General features: G+C 44.2%; 1 protein-coding gene across 2 annotated transcripts in view; it reads right to left on the bottom strand.

The window, feature by feature from the left end:
* Nucleotides 1-5,481: 5,481 nt before the first annotated feature.
* The window catches only part of RUNX2 (RUNX family transcription factor 2), a 215,991-nt gene continuing 206,099 nt past the window's right edge, over nucleotides 5,482-15,373 (bottom strand). For both annotated transcript variants that reach the window (XM_048297268.1, XM_048297269.1), the window contains one exon: nucleotides 5,482-6,374. In XM_048297268.1, coding sequence (XP_048153225.1) covers nucleotides 5,695-6,374 — 680 coding nt within the window. In that variant the 3' untranslated portion in view covers nucleotides 5,482-5,694. The remainder of the gene's footprint in view (nucleotides 6,375-15,373) is intronic.

Raw genomic sequence — 15,373 nt, 5'->3', positions numbered from 1 at the left:
ACTACCTTCTGCTGTTACAGTGTTTAAAATCCCTTTCCATGCTAAGCTTTGAATGATGGGAGAACAAAAACATATTCCTTGCTCTGGAAAGGTACAGGTTAGGTGCAAAATGGCAGGGGAGCAGAGAGCAATCAGGATTACAGAGGAGCAGATGGATACCTTCACTCAGTGCTGCAGTTCTGGCACAGGAGAAAGGACAGTCTCATCCTTTAATGCCAGGTTGGATGGGGCTCTGAGCAACCTGGTCTCATGGAAGGTGTCCCTGCCCATGACAGGGGATTGGAACTGGATGATCTTTAAGGTCTCTTCCAAGCCAAACCATTCTGTGATTCTATGACATCTGAAAGTCCAGAGTACATTACCTTTATTTCCTGTAAGACCAGAACTGACTGTCTCATGTCCTATAGCCTCTTTATGGCTAAGCCAAGAGCAGAGTTTCAGTGTCTGTCAAGAGGAAGAAAAACTGCATGTGGGAGATGACCAGAAACACCTGAGCAAATACAAAATATGGTGGTTTTTAACTTTTTAAAGCAGTCTCCCGGCTCAGCCATGACTTGGAAAGACCCTTGTCCAGTTTTATTCAGCATTGTGCACTTTGGGAACAGTGCTGCCTGCCTGCGTTCCTCTGGCACAGTGGGCTCCACAGCTAGCTGGGGCTGGGCAGACCCTGCATTTCTATTGCATCCTTGGGTGATTTGAGCAGAGGTTCCCCAGCCCATGGGATGAATGTGGTGTATGTGCCTTTGGTCCCTGGATGGGTGACTCAGTTGTCCCCTCCCAAGCATTGCCATGCACCAGAATAACCACTGCACACATAACCCAGGACAGGGACAGTCAGGGCCACAGGATACCCTTGCCCACACTGGTGGCATAGCATCTTTTATCCTGTGGCATCCAAAGAGGATCTCCCACCAGGCTGGCAGCTGTGGACTCAGGATACGGCCCTGTGGTTATGAGTGCAGCCAGTCCCTGGCACAGGTGTCCTGGTTAGTTGTTCACAGACTGAAACAAATTGAACAGAAACCCAAAGAACTCTGCAAAATGCTGTAGTGAAAGGTCTGGAAGGAAGCTGGAGGCATAGACCCTATGGCTTTGTGGGTAGACGTGGGTGTCCACAGGGGCATCTGGCAGAGGGTACCTGCTTTGTGCTTCCCAGACAGAGCTGAGATGGAAAACGGTCTTGTCTGGAGGAGGGAGCTCAATCCCAGGCTCTGAGCTGCCAGCTCGCAGCTGGGCTAATGGGAAGGAATGCACTCCCCAGCAATGTTTCTTTATAAATTATTTTTACTGGGAGATTTGAGTGTCGTTACAGTGAATGTGTGTACAAATATTGGAAGAACAATGTGTGCTAGAGAAAACAAAGTGAAAAACCACCCGGCTTCCTATTTCTCCTGTGTAAACCTGTGATTTCTCCCACCTTCTTGAATTGCAGTCTAATACAATATTGTACAGCCTGCTGCCTCCTTAAATAATTCCTGCTGGAGTAGCAGACACTGAGTACATCACTCAAACCCCATGAAGTTGTTTTGCTTTCAGTTCCACATCCTGAGGACTTAATTTTCTGGGAGAATGGAATGATCTGGATGTTCCTCTGGGTGCTCTCCTGGCACAGGATAACTCCTGGCATGGGTCTGGAGCTGGATATTTTGTGGGGGCTTCCAGTTTTACTGTCAGTCCTATTCTCTTGAGCTCCCATTTCCCCTCTTCCAGTTCCTCACACTTCTATTGTGATTGAAATAAATGTGATATATTATTGTTTCACTGGTTTAAAATGAACTGCAATTACCAACAGAGGATTTATTTCATTTACTTCCAGTCACCTAGAAGTCAAAAATCTGGCTTACATGAGCCATCTATAGTCTGGGGAGAGGGATGGGCATTGCCAGAAGTCAAATGCCTTCCCACCTATTTTAAACACCTTTTTTAGGTTGAGATGAACAGCAAGTTGAAAACCCATGCCTGTAGAGGAACTACAAAACCAAGGTTTAGATGATTCAGGTGTGGTGACTTGAAACCCACCCTCAATGTTTGCTCAGGAGGAAACTGTGAAAGATGGGATCAGTGTGTTTGGGATTTTGATGGAAGGGCCACAAGGGGTTGTGTTGGTCACAATGCTGACTCTTAACAACCTGGCCTCCAGCCTTTAAATTTTCTCATCCATAGTGTTTCAGGGTTTTTTAGTAGAAAAGGAAAGCAGCATCTGTCAATTTTAAAATAAATCTTGCCCTATAAATTCCTGCCTTGGAAAATAACAAGGCTGTGGAAGAGGAAGAAGAAAGCGAGACTGAAGATGTCACAAGAGAGAGAAAGCCAGCAGGGGAGTTTTAATATTTTAACAGCCCCTGGAGTGTAAGATGAGGTTATTTCTACACAGGACTTTGAACATTCACTAAGGCACTGTAACTTTCAGCCCCTCCCCTCACACTTTGAGCTGAATCAAAATGAATAATTTAGAGAAGAAAGTCTCTTGAACTCTTTTCCATGGGTTATGTGTCTCTGTGGCATAGGAGCAACCCGGACTTATCATTTCCACAGGGGCTGGGGAACTGTGGGGACACAGTGCCAGCTCTACTGAGGTTTCTGCCTTTCTTCAGCCATTCTGCTGTCACTTTCAGGAGCTTTAGGAGACTTTTTTGTTGTAAGCTGCACTCCAGCTTTTGACTGGCAGCATAGCACGTGTGGAACAGCAGCTCAAGGGTGCCAGTAAAGCTACTGAGCACACAGAGAGTGGCAATGGGGCTGCTAGAACCAAGTTGGATGAAAGTCAAGAAGGGCAAACAAGACCTGAAACAGAGTAAAACTCTTGCCAGAAAAGTGATGCAGTCAGAGCAACCACTTGTTTCTTGCAGTGTTTAAGTGGTTTAAATTGAGGGAGTAATTCCCAAGGGACATGAGTGTTGAACACATCGAGTAGAGAATAATGCACTTTGCTGAACGAGGTGCCCATGGGCAGGAGTCCTCTTAGCATGGCAGTGAAGCCCTTTTGTGCCATGGTGAGGCTGTGCAGATGTATCTGAGCTGGGTTTTTACTCACATGGGCTGGGCACAAACCCTGCAGGAGACCCTGCAGATGGGGACCTGTGGCATTAGAAGAGCCCTGGCTGGGCTCAGGGTGGCTCAGGGTGCAGGAACTGCCCCTGTCCACAGACAGCCTCTGTCTGCCTCACTGGCCCCACAGCCAGTTGCTGTGCCCTGTGGGAGCCAGCAGTGGTTACCAAGTCAATCCAAAAGCTGCTACTCCTGGCTACAGGCTCAGGTTCTGCTTTGTTGTCAGTGTGCCACAGGACCAGACAGCTCAGAGTCTAGACTGCAAAGGTGTTCAGCATCTAATATCTTTGGCTATGAGACCACAGAAATCTCGTTCCTTTAGGAAGAGGCTCAGGAATAGCACTTTTCCCTCCCTGCCAGCTGGATTACACTCATAGCATCTTTGAGAATGAAGAACACTGCCTTTGCAGCTGAATATAGGCAACTTTTTCAGGCTTTTTATGGATTTGCGTGCCATGGAAACTGTTCCCAAATCCCTTAGACACCTAAATGAAGTCAGTTCTAACCTTGGTTGATAAAGCATCAGTAAGACTTTCTGAACCTATGGCTGCGTGTCTTGCACAGATCTAGAAAACACCACTGATATTTTCATCAGCGTTAGGCCATGAAAGATTACTATTGGGAAACAGCAGGATCAAGCAAGCAAAACTATTAACAGTGGGGAATACGGTATTTATTTACTACTTATGTGAAGTTGAAAGAGGGAAAGATGGTAAAATTGGAAATAATTCCTTTTAATTTTTTTTTAATAATAGAGCTTTCCCCTTTCTTTCCTGGCCTATATTTTATAATGAAAGGAGGAAAAGTGATAAATTTCTCTTTATTTTCGCTTTTTTATTCTAAGGGAACTGCAATGGACAAATCAAAAGCCATAATGTTTTAAAGATACTCCTTATATCTCTTTTAGTTGAAACACATATTTAAACACAAACTTAAAAGGTAGTGTAGGGCATCTATCAAATATCTGGGTTTTTTTCACCTTTTTGCTAAACATAGCAGAGGAAAAAGTCTGATCAGGCTAGAAAAAACCCCATGATTGAGCAGGACAATTCCTTTGTCTTTCAGGCACAGACTCAAAAGTATGGATAGGTTTATATATAAATACATATGCAGTAACCAAAGCCTCAAATTCAAATACACCTGAGCTTTGGGGAAGTTTGTATATTGATTTAATCTTTGTGGCTTAGGCTCATCTGTAACAGAAATATTTGCAAATAGACTGAATACTTCCTCTTTAATCTTATCTAGCGATCTCTCTGTTTGTCTGAGATTTTCCTAGAGATGGCCTCAGATCCTGATATCTGAGGCCTGCGTAGCTAAATTAAGGCGAGATCATACACAGCTTCACAGAGACCTTTATTTTCTTCTGTTTGCCATGAGCATGTGTTTCATTTTAATTCACTGGGATGAAAGGCAGAGCAGCAGCATAGCCTGGCTCAGCCACCACTGGGCCTGTGCTTGGCCCACCTTCAGGAAAAAAATATTTTGACTGGTGGTTCATAAAATCATAGAATGATTTGGCTTGGAAGGGACCTTAAAGATCAGGGACACTGTGGACGTGGACAACCTGGTCTGGTTGTTTGCACTATGGGCAGACCAGTTTGCACTATGGGCTGAGATGCACAGAAAAAGCTCTGCAAGAGCTGTTCTTTCCAGGGACTCTCCCAGAGCTCCGAGCACATCCCAACCTTCATCTCCCTGCTCTGGTGCCTCCACCTGTCCAATGGTACCTCACCAGCTGCTCTACAGGTCAAACACCTGGGAGGAGCAAATCCTGGATTAATGTACAAGAGATCTTTCTCCATCTACAAAGAGGATTGTTTAAGGTTTCACACCTTCAATGCCACCTTTAGGCAAACTGCTGCACCTTGGCAATAGGGAAAAGATGGTGAAATGTTGGGATTTATCCATGTGCGCCTGGCTAATTGTTGTAAATTAGCTTGGCCTATTTATGCCCAGGCACCACTGGCAAATAAGACAGATTGACTTGAGCTAAGCACCTTCAGTTCTCACCTCTCTTGGAGGGCAGGAGGTGGATGAGGCTGTTTGGTGGCTGTTCAGCCCCAGTGCTGCTTAGACAACTATGCTGCTTTGTATTCTGAACAATTTATCATGATGTGTACCTGCGCTGGTAATTACAATTACCCCTGAGATTTAGTGCATTGGGAAGGGCTCCAATTTCAACAGAGCTGTGCCATGCAGCATGGATGGGGAGGGACAGGGAAATTTTTCAAAGTTTCATTGTGTCCTTTGCTTTCTGTGTCCCCTCACATTGCCCAGAGTGGTTTTGTCACCTCCTCAAGCATTTTCTCATGGGTAACTTCTCACCACTTCAGATTCCCAGCATTTTCTGTGTGAGACCTCACCAGCTCCTACCAGTGTTTATGTGGTTAACGGGTGAGAGGAGGGGAGCGAGTGCATCTGAAAGGAACATGAGAAATATAAACAATTTTATTAACAAGAAAGACCACAAAACTATTTTTTAATATATGCAGCCATTTACAAGGGGCAAACAAACAAACAGAAAAACCCACTGGGGAGACGCGGTCGGTGTCTGCAACTGCAGCGAACCCACTCTGATGGTGTGGGCAAGTTTGGGGAGGGTCCCTTTCCTCTGGGCAACACCATTCCCTGTGAAACCTGGCACTAAGGAGGGGAGGTGCCACTAGCATCCTGCTGGGGTGCCAGGGATGATGCCAGCTGGGTCAGGGCTCGGGCAATGGTGGAGAGGTGGCTGTTCATGGTCCGCAGCTCCGCCAGGATGTCGCTCACATTCGCCGACGCCTCGGAGCCCACGGGCACAGCCTGGGCAGCTGGCGGTGGGGAAGCAGGCCCCGGAGCACTGTTTCCCATAAGTGCTGCCTGAGGATTTTCCTCATGGGAGGGGGGTGGGGCTGGGCTGCTGCAAGGCTTCATGCCTTCCAGGGAGCCTGTGCTTATGGGTGGCTGGTCTTCCTCCTTGCCTTGAATGGTGGCGAGCGTTGCCGAGGCGAGGAAGGGCAGCCAGTTGATGAGGTGGGTGGCACCACTGGGTGGGACAACCGGCAGATAAATCCCAGGGTGCAGGGATGGAGTAGAGGCAGGTGGGGCAGGAAGAGAAGGAAGTCCAGGGTGAACAGTGGCAGCAGGAGTGGATGTTGATGGTGAAATAGGAGGTGGTTTTGGATGTAAGGCTGCAACACACGTGCGTAATGGGGGTGAAAGTGATGCGGTACCAGTGTCAGAGGAACAGGAGGGTGATGCTGGAGCTGTGAAAGGTCCAGGTTCTTCAGAAGTTGGTGGTGAAGTGGCAGCAGGTGGAGCATCAGGAGTGCAAGGATCTGAATCTGCAAGGAAGATACATCATGAGCCTTGATTCACAGATGTACTTACGTACAGGCTGTTGCCTGCTGTCCCCTCAATGGGACCAAGCCTTCCTTGATGAAAGGGGAAATTTCATCAGCTGGCAGTGATACTCTCTGTAGGCCCATTAGAAAAGAACAGATGTAATCTAAAACAAGAGCCTATTGTAGGTAAGCATGAACTAAATATTATAAAACTAAATTATCTTTCCACTCTCATTCTTCATAAAGCTTCTGGACAGGCCTGAACATTTTTCTGGTTGGCATCTCATAGCTATGAATCAGCTGGTAAGTTACCTACTGTGTTTTCCTGGCCAGTCATGGAACCATGGTAATGTTCTAAGTGACTCAGATGTCCTGTGGAGGTGGGAGAGCTGGATGGCTTCTGCCAGAGCTAAAGTTAATTGCTACTTTACAGGGGGTCTCAGTTTTCAACATTTTGGTTTGAACAGACAGCTCAACACCAAACACAATAAGAGCTACCTGGTGGCCTAGACCCTTCAATATTTTCTTTTAATGTGTGGAAATGTGGCAGTGTTCACACAATCAAACTTTGATGTAATACCTGCCTAGATCCCTTCAGCAACTTCAGATATGAAAATCAAAAAAGAAGAGATAGAAAGAAATTGTTGACACTGGGCATCCAAGCCTGACATTTGTGCCCTCTTGGAAGTAGTTCAGTAGAACTCATTCGATGTCCACTAAGGTCATTAGAAACATTCTTTCTTGGACTAAGTCCATCAGATGCAGCATAGGAAGAAAGAGCAGCCTCTGGAGGATATACAAGGGCTTGGAGAGCCACATGATGGTCCAAGGTGCTCTACTCATCATGCCCAGTTGTTAAATACCTTGTGGTAAGGATGATCCTACTTTTATAATAATTCTGAAAGCCAGAAATATAATAGAAAATTTTACCTTTTCAACAGCCTCAAAGATCTGCATAAGTGGAATTACTATACCACGCTGTACATCTTTATTTTAGCACTGAGAACACATTATACAAAAGGTGGTGAGATGCTACAGGAGTGGTCAGTGTAAGACAGATGGATTTTAAAACTACTTTTGCTGCAATTAAGTGCAAATTTTAAGGCAGTGCTGTGGATACAAAGACACAAATTAATAAATTTATCTAGGTTAAAACAACCTAGAGAAAGCCAAGTGCTGAGGTGTTAACACTATGCTGTTATTATTTCTGGCATCTAAAAAATCTGATGTGAGAAATCCACTTTCATTACTGGCTGCTTTGGTGTTCCAGATAGCAAACTAAAATTCTGACTCAAAACCAAAGGTTTTCCCCTGTCATTCCTAATACCAAACCAGTTGGACATGCAGCCAGAAAAAGTCCATCTTTGTCTCACATGGGACTACTATGTTGTTCCTAACCAGACACATATGTTGCTTGGAGAGGATTATGACACAAAACTCAGGCTGCCTTTATGTCCCTGAGATTTTTATGGAGACTTACGGCAGGTTCCTTGAAATGGTTTCCTTCCTTTGTGTATTGGCTTTCTTCCCAATGTGAAGTCCCTGCCTACACAGGCACTCGATCCCTGTCCACTGGAGGTGGGCTGAGAATCCTGGATTTTGGGCTTCCAAAGTGCTATTGATTCACCTTTGGTTTTTCAAAACAAAAACAAAAATAAAGCACAGCTCAAATACTGGTTCCTTTTCCATCCAAACCACCAAAGTTTGCAAGGACTGAGATGAAAGTTTCAGGTTTGGCTGTGCAGTGGTGTTAACCAGAAGTGTTTATGATCCATATATAGCATGGCTAATCCCTGTCCACATTGCCTGAGCAAACCAAATTAAGTGTAATATTTTTCCATACATTAGAGAGCAGAGGAAGCTTGACAAACCTTGATGTAATCTGGTTTAGCACCATGGCAAATAACTGTCAAAAACGATTCTTAAATGGCCAAAGAGATACTGGGGTTGATACGCAAAGAGTAGCAAATAATACAGACAAAAATAGAGGCAAAAGTCTGGATACCCAAGGCTCTTCCATTTGGCTGAAACCTTTCCAAACAGTGTGGTTTCCCTATCAGAAGCCACAGCTTTGTCATCCCCCCAATCCCTATTTAAGATTTATTTATGTCATGCAGCTTTTAACACAACTTGCTCAGCTTGATCAGGCTCCTGTACTTCTATCTAAGAAATTCCACATGGGTGTCTGGACACCTCCACATGGATCCTGGTGTATCCAGGATGTGTTGGAGCTGTTGCAATGCTCAGATCATAGAACCCAGAGTGATTGATGGTTGGGATGGGTCTGACCCAGCTGTTCAGCACCCAAAGACTGCAGAATCACAGCATCACTGAGGCTGGGAGGGACTCCTGCAGACTGTCCAGTCACAAACCCTGCCCAAAGCAGTGTCAACAATTTTTTCTCCATGGTCAGAATCGCTGGAGTGTGTTTAAGAAAGCCCAGTTATATGGGAGGTCTGAGTAGGAAGAAGCATGGAGCAAGCAACTACAGTTGTGTATGAGATATAACAGGATTTCTCTTTATTTCCTTCCTCTCTAATGCTGGTTTTTCTTCTCTCATTGCAACTCATCACAACTTTAATGTTTGATGATTTTCACTTTTTTTGTACAGCCGTCACAGAAAGAGTCTTAACTGGAGCATCCAGGTGCACTATCACTGGTGGGGGTGTTCAATCCACATCTAGACAGAGCTGGAGCTAATTGGGGTTGGATGGATGCCTGCAGAGAAGAGAGATGTTGAACACAGGGTGCTCAGACTAGTGCAGCTACCTTCCCTAAAGGTATCAGCCCACCTGTGCCTGGTGAGTCAGCATCCTCCAGAACACCCAGTCTACAGAAGCTGGGTGGATGCTGTAACCTACTCCCACATGCAAAGACTGACTGTTCAAGGCAGGCTTGTAGCTTAGAAGAAAATTTATATCACCAACTGGGGAAGTTAATACAGGACTCAGAAAACCTGGGTTGGGATCAAATTCATGCTAAACTAAAAATGCTTGGTGAAGAAATTCCTTGGAAGTCCCTGCATTTTCTATGTTGCATATAGAGGGAAAGCCCCCTAAATGAAGGCTTAGACACATAAGATGTACCTCTCTGAGCAGCCTCAAGAGTCACTTCTTTTATATTGAGTGCACAGGCAGCTTTGCCTCATACTTCAGGAGGATTATTTTACTGAGATGGGATTCCAGTCACAAAATCACAGAATATCCAGAGCTGGAAGGGACCTACAAGGCTCATTGAGTACAAATCCTGATCCTGTACAGGTCCACCCCAAAAATCACACCATATATCTGAGAGTGTGTTGTAGGTTTTTTTTGAGCTCTGTCAGGCTTGGGGCTGTGACCACTTTCCTGGGGAGTCTGTTCCAGTGCCCAACCACTCTCTGGGTGAAGAAACCTTTCCTAATATCTAACCTAAATCTCCCCGATACAGCTTCATGCCATTCCCTCGGATCACCTTTAGCTTATCTACACAGTCACTTCCCAAGCCTTTCTTTGCAGCCAGTGGATTAAATAGGTCTATCATCACTATTGCCTGAATGAGAGAGGTTTGTCCTCATCACTTGGCTGGGAATAATTTTGGATAACTAACTTGAATGTGGATGTCATGATCTGAAAATGCCTACATTGCAAAAGAGAACTATACCAGTGCATAAAAATGACCGCCCATCTTAAAAACATTCCCTACCTTCCTTATCTACTGTGGATCTCCCAAAGGGAAAGCCATTGTACATCCTTGTGTTACCTATTTGAAAGCAGGAGGAACTTCTGCTCTGCCACCTCCAAGAGGATCTCAGGGTGTCCAAAACTCATGGGACTGTAAATAGGGCAGGTAATTCACTAATGAGAGGAATCAGACGAGTACCTCCAGGAGAGGATTTCCTGGTACTTGTCGTGCTCATGATGATGGATGTGACCAAAAGATTAATGGTCTTCCCTGTGAGAATGGCAAACTAAAGTTATTTTAAATGCATTCAGCTGTATGAGATGATCACATATTTAACTTTAGAGGCAGCCTTGGCTATCTAAGCTGCTTTTGTTTGACTACTGATTTTATCTGCCTTGCAGCCAAATTGCTGTAAACTCTGATTCCTTAGTCTTTTGTCAGCTAACAAGGGAAAGGTCTGTGAAGAAGAATTCTTGAGGGAAAAGAAGGAGCATGACTTTCCACGGATTCAGCTCATCTAACATTAGCCCTTTAGCTGGCATCTAGCATGAGACAGTTGTCTTGGCTCCAGTCAAGAAAGAAACACCTCTGGGGTAAAGCCATTCCAAACTATCAAGTCCCTAAGTGGGGTGAAGGATCATGCTCTGAAGTGTCCCTCCCCTCCCAGAACTTCTGGTAAGAGTAAGTCAGCTACCTTAGATGGGCTTCTAAATGGCTCAAGTTGGGTGAGCTGGATTCCTCACTTTATTTGTAGATGTAGCAAGTAATTTCACAGAATCACAGATTGGATCAGGCTGGAAAGGACCACGGTGGATCATCTTGTCCATGCCCCCTGCTCAAGCAGGGTCATCCCAGAGCACAGGATTGTGTCCAGACGTTCCTGGAATATCCCCAATAAGGCAGAATCCCCACCCTCTCTGGGCAATCTGTTCAGTGCTTGGTCCCTGCACAGGACAGAAATTCTGCCTCATGGCCAGGTGGAGTTTCCTGGGCACCAGTTTCTGCTCGCTGCCTCTTGTCCTTTTTCTGAGCCCCACAGAGCAGAGCCTGGTTCAGTCCTCTTGGGATTGCCAATTTCCTATCAAATCTCAAGAGCAGATGGTTAATGCTGGCTCTGTGTTCCCTTGGAAAGCACAAAACCATGTAGATAGGGTTTAAGACACAGGAGAATAGAACCTGAAGCCCCCAGAGTGCTTCAAGGAATCAGCTTGTGGTTGAGAAGGTGATAATCTTTCAAGTGAGTCAGGACCAAAAAGCAGTCTATTTCAATAGTGCCAGTCCTTTTTTTATTTATTCAAATAACCAGTACTTCAAGGGGGCTTATAGAAGTGAGGAAGAACAACTTTTAAAAAGGGAAGATAATGATAGAATAAAGGGGAATGATTTTAAACTAAAAGAAGGGGGATTCAGACGAGACATCAGAAGAAATTTTTTATTCAGAGGGTAGTGAGGCACTGGAACAGTTTGCTCAGAGAAAATGTGCCTTCCCTGGAAGTGTTCAAGGCCTGGTTGCATGGGGCTTTGAGCAACCTGGTCTGGTGGAAGGTGTCCCTGCAATGAACAGAGAGGTTGGAACGAGACAGTCTTTAACCTTCCTTCCATCCCAAACTGTTCCATGATCCTATGATACTGTGATTCAATGATAAGGGTATTGAGATGCTGAAATGAGCCTCTTTGGTGAGACAGTGACCTGCAGGAGGCCTCTGTGCCCTGTCCTTTCTGCTCAGGTTTGTGCAGCTGCTCTAAAGCTGTCGGTGTCTGTGTGCGTGCCCACGGGACTGAGTGCGTGCACGCTCCCCCTGCATTTCGCAGCTGCTTCCCAAGAAAGTCTAAATATACTCCTGCCTCCGCTTTCTGGTGAGAAGTGAAACTCAAGTCCCAACAGCTTGTGGTAAATGAAAGCCCAAGAGCAGCATGTGCGTCACTGAGGGCGGTGCTGCCTTTGCAAGGAGAAAATCCATCTTTGGGATCTGAATCTGAAGCCAACCCTCCTGCGCTGCTCAGGTTTGATTCAGACGGAGTGACATTGCTTCCCACTGCCAGGCTGAGTGAAGCTTAGAAGGGTTTTAAGCAAGATTAGAAGGGATTAAGTCACCATCTTGGGTGAAGAGGCCACCAGACATTACAGTGGAGTAGGTCTGAACAGAAGCATCAGTGTGAGCACTCCAGGATTGGTGTTTGCATACATGTGATTTCAGAAGCTGAATTTGGCTCTAGATATTATTTTGGCTCTAGTCTAACCTTTAATTAATTAATATAAACTAACTCTGAACACTCACTTGCTTTTGGGTGAGCTGCTTAGAAGTGCACAGAAAATTCATAAAAAAGTTAGGCAAGCTTATTGTTAATTATTTTTTATATAAAGCAAATAACATCTGTGTCCTACGAACCTGCTTCTCTCTTAGTAGGTAGAAAAATACCAAAATATTTTATATATTGAGATGCTGCTGCCTTTAATGACAGAAGTGTTTTTATGTAATTAAACATGCCTGTTCAAGTCAGGAGTTTTGTGCAAAATATTGATTTGAAAAGAAAAATAGATCAGAGTATTCCAAATCAACCCTATTCCTCTGGTTTATGGCTTCTGCATTAAAATTATTTTTAAAGGGGTTTTGCAAATAATTGCAAATAATTGTAGGTTACGAGAACAATGCTGTAATGGAGCACGTGGCAAAGTCTTCCAGAGTCCATGACATTTCACCAAAAATACCCCAACTCTGTCTCTGTGCTGTCAAACTGGTTGAGTCATTTCAGCAAGGCTTCTTCCTCTGGCCTCTTGCTTTTTAAGCAGACTAATAACAATCCATCTACTCTACAGATTTTAATTCACTTAAAAGTTTTTCTGACTTCATAAACTTGTGCATCTCTTTGGAATTTGTTTCTTTTTTTTTTTAATTGTGGTCTGTTTTGGGGTCTGTTTCTCTTCTTTCAGGTACAGTACACCAGGCTTAGCTGGACTGAGCTTTATGTGACTAATCCCATTATGACTCCTGTGGAGTTGTGCTCTTTCAAAATTTCTTGAGTAATAGTCTGTTATGAGTACATACTTATTCCCATGTCATGCGAACAAATTTGTTCTCACAGTTTGTCATGGGCCATCTGCTTTTTCATCTTTGTCCCTGGCTTAATTTCAGTGAGATTTTATTCACTTCCTGACAAAATGTGTGTTTTTACACTCATTTGGGACCAGATTTTCCAGGAACCTGAGGTCCTTCTTTGACACCTAAGGGACAGAGCCAGACATTTTGAAGTGCTCTGAAGCTCCTGTTATTTCTGAAAACAGAAGAGTCCCTAATGATGCCCTGACATCTCAGTGTGGGGAGGGAATGGGAAAAGAGGAGGTAAGCACGTTGGAGAGGTAATATTGCTGGGCAACAGGCAATTCCTCATGACAGTGCTCATTGCCTAACATATTTTTCCTGGTGTGCTCAAAGCCCTGCACAGATGAGTCCCACACTGGCTGCACTTTTTGGGGGCCAGAATGAAGCACATAAAAAATGAAATGGCTTGATGGAAGTCCATCATGGAGCCAGGAGCAAAGGCCACTTTCATCTTCCCCATCAACCAGCATTGCCAATGCAGCCCTCTGATGGCTCCTTTGCCCTCTACTTCTATTAATGCAACTTCTCTCCCCTTTGCAGCACAGAAAAAAAAGCACAGCAGAAAAATCTGTTGTGCCTAAGGAGACTGCCAGCCCAGCCCTCCCATGACCATGCAAGAACATCTTCTCCACCCACATGTGCTCCCTTCCCAGCAACTTATAGAGGATGGCAAAGTCACTTAGGAGACTTTTTAGGTCCTCTGAAACTAAAATAAGACTGACAACTACTTCTGGAGAGCCAAAAGAAACAGGAAGGAGAAGAAAGTAGTATAATTGTTCAGACCACTTTGTCCAGACTGCCTTGTATTTTGCCTCTGTCAGTAAATGCTGCCTCCAAGGAGGTATCAAAAAATCTTCAGTAACAGCTATACCATAGTCCATTGCAGGAAATTTTCCTCATGTTCCATTAATGAATCAGGTTTTTGGCCCAGGACAGATGTTTACACTATCAACAATCACCTTTGATGAAGGCCAACAGATTTGATTTAAGATCAGGCTCAAAATGGACTGCAACTGCATGGACTGCAGCTGAAAGAGCTTGTGTGTAATTACATCTCTGGATCTGGCTATTAGCTACACGAAAGGGTTTTTCCTGTTTTGAAACAGACAGCTTTTCCAACACGTGTAATTCTTCTGAGAGTCTTGTTTTCTTTCCTTAATAAGTACTATTGTCTTTCTAAATGTCCCTATTATGGTCTTATTGGCATTGTAAACATCCCATGTTTTTTTATTATTTTTCTTTTTCCTGTTTCTTTTTTTCTTTTTCTTCTTCTTTTTTTTTTTTCTCATCCTTTGGCAAGGTTTTGGCAATTAAATCCTACAGCAGTGAGTTTCTCAGGTTAGTTTTGCATTGTGTGAGGAAGTTTTTCCATTTATGCAGCAAATTTTTGATGCTGATCAGCCAGGAACATTTTCTCTAAAACCACCTGTGTGCCTACTCTTTGTGGCTTTCCCAATTGCACTTCCTGCCACATATGGCCCTAGAATAAGTCCATGATCCCATGACATCAGCAGGTACTAAGAGGTACAAAAGAGATTTGACAGGATGTGTATCTTTTACCTTTAAACAAAAGGATCATAGAAATCATTAAGGTAAGAAAAGACCTCTAAGATCATCAAGTCCAACCATTAACCTAATAGTGACAGGTCCACCACTAAATCTTCTCCCCAGCTGCCACATCTACACATTTTTTGAATGTTTCCAGGGATGAAGATTCCACCACATCCCTGGGCAATGTTCCAATGATTGACAACCCTTTCAGTGAATAAATTTTTCTTAATGTCCAATCTAAACCTCCCCTGGCACAACTTGAGGCTGTTTCCTCTCATCTTATTCCTTGTTACCTGGAAGAGGAGGCCAACCCTCACTTGGTTACAACCTATTTCAGATTGTTGTAGAGAATGAGAAGGTCCCCTCTGAGCCTCCTTTTCTCCAGGCTGAGCCTCACCAGCTCCCTCGGCTGTTCCTCATCAGGCTTGTGTTCCAGATCCTTCACCAGCTCTGTTGTTCTTCCGTGGACACACTCCAGTATCTCAGGATGAGGCAACCAGGAACACTTATAGAAACAAATCTTGATGGTCCAGATATTTTAAGTTTATTTTTCTTTGCTGGTTTGAGATTGGTTTAATTTCTTTACATATATTCTCTGAAGGCTTCAAAGCAGATTCAGATGTTAATTAACCAAAGATAGTTATATTTTCCTGCTGGTTTTTTTTCCAGGAAAAATATGAGACA

This window comes from Corvus hawaiiensis, chromosome 3 (assembly GCF_020740725.1).
Source record: "Corvus hawaiiensis isolate bCorHaw1 chromosome 3, bCorHaw1.pri.cur, whole genome shotgun sequence".
Lineage (NCBI taxonomy): Eukaryota > Metazoa > Chordata > Aves > Passeriformes > Corvidae > Corvus > Corvus hawaiiensis.
This window is presented reverse-complemented; position numbering and strand designations above follow the sequence as displayed.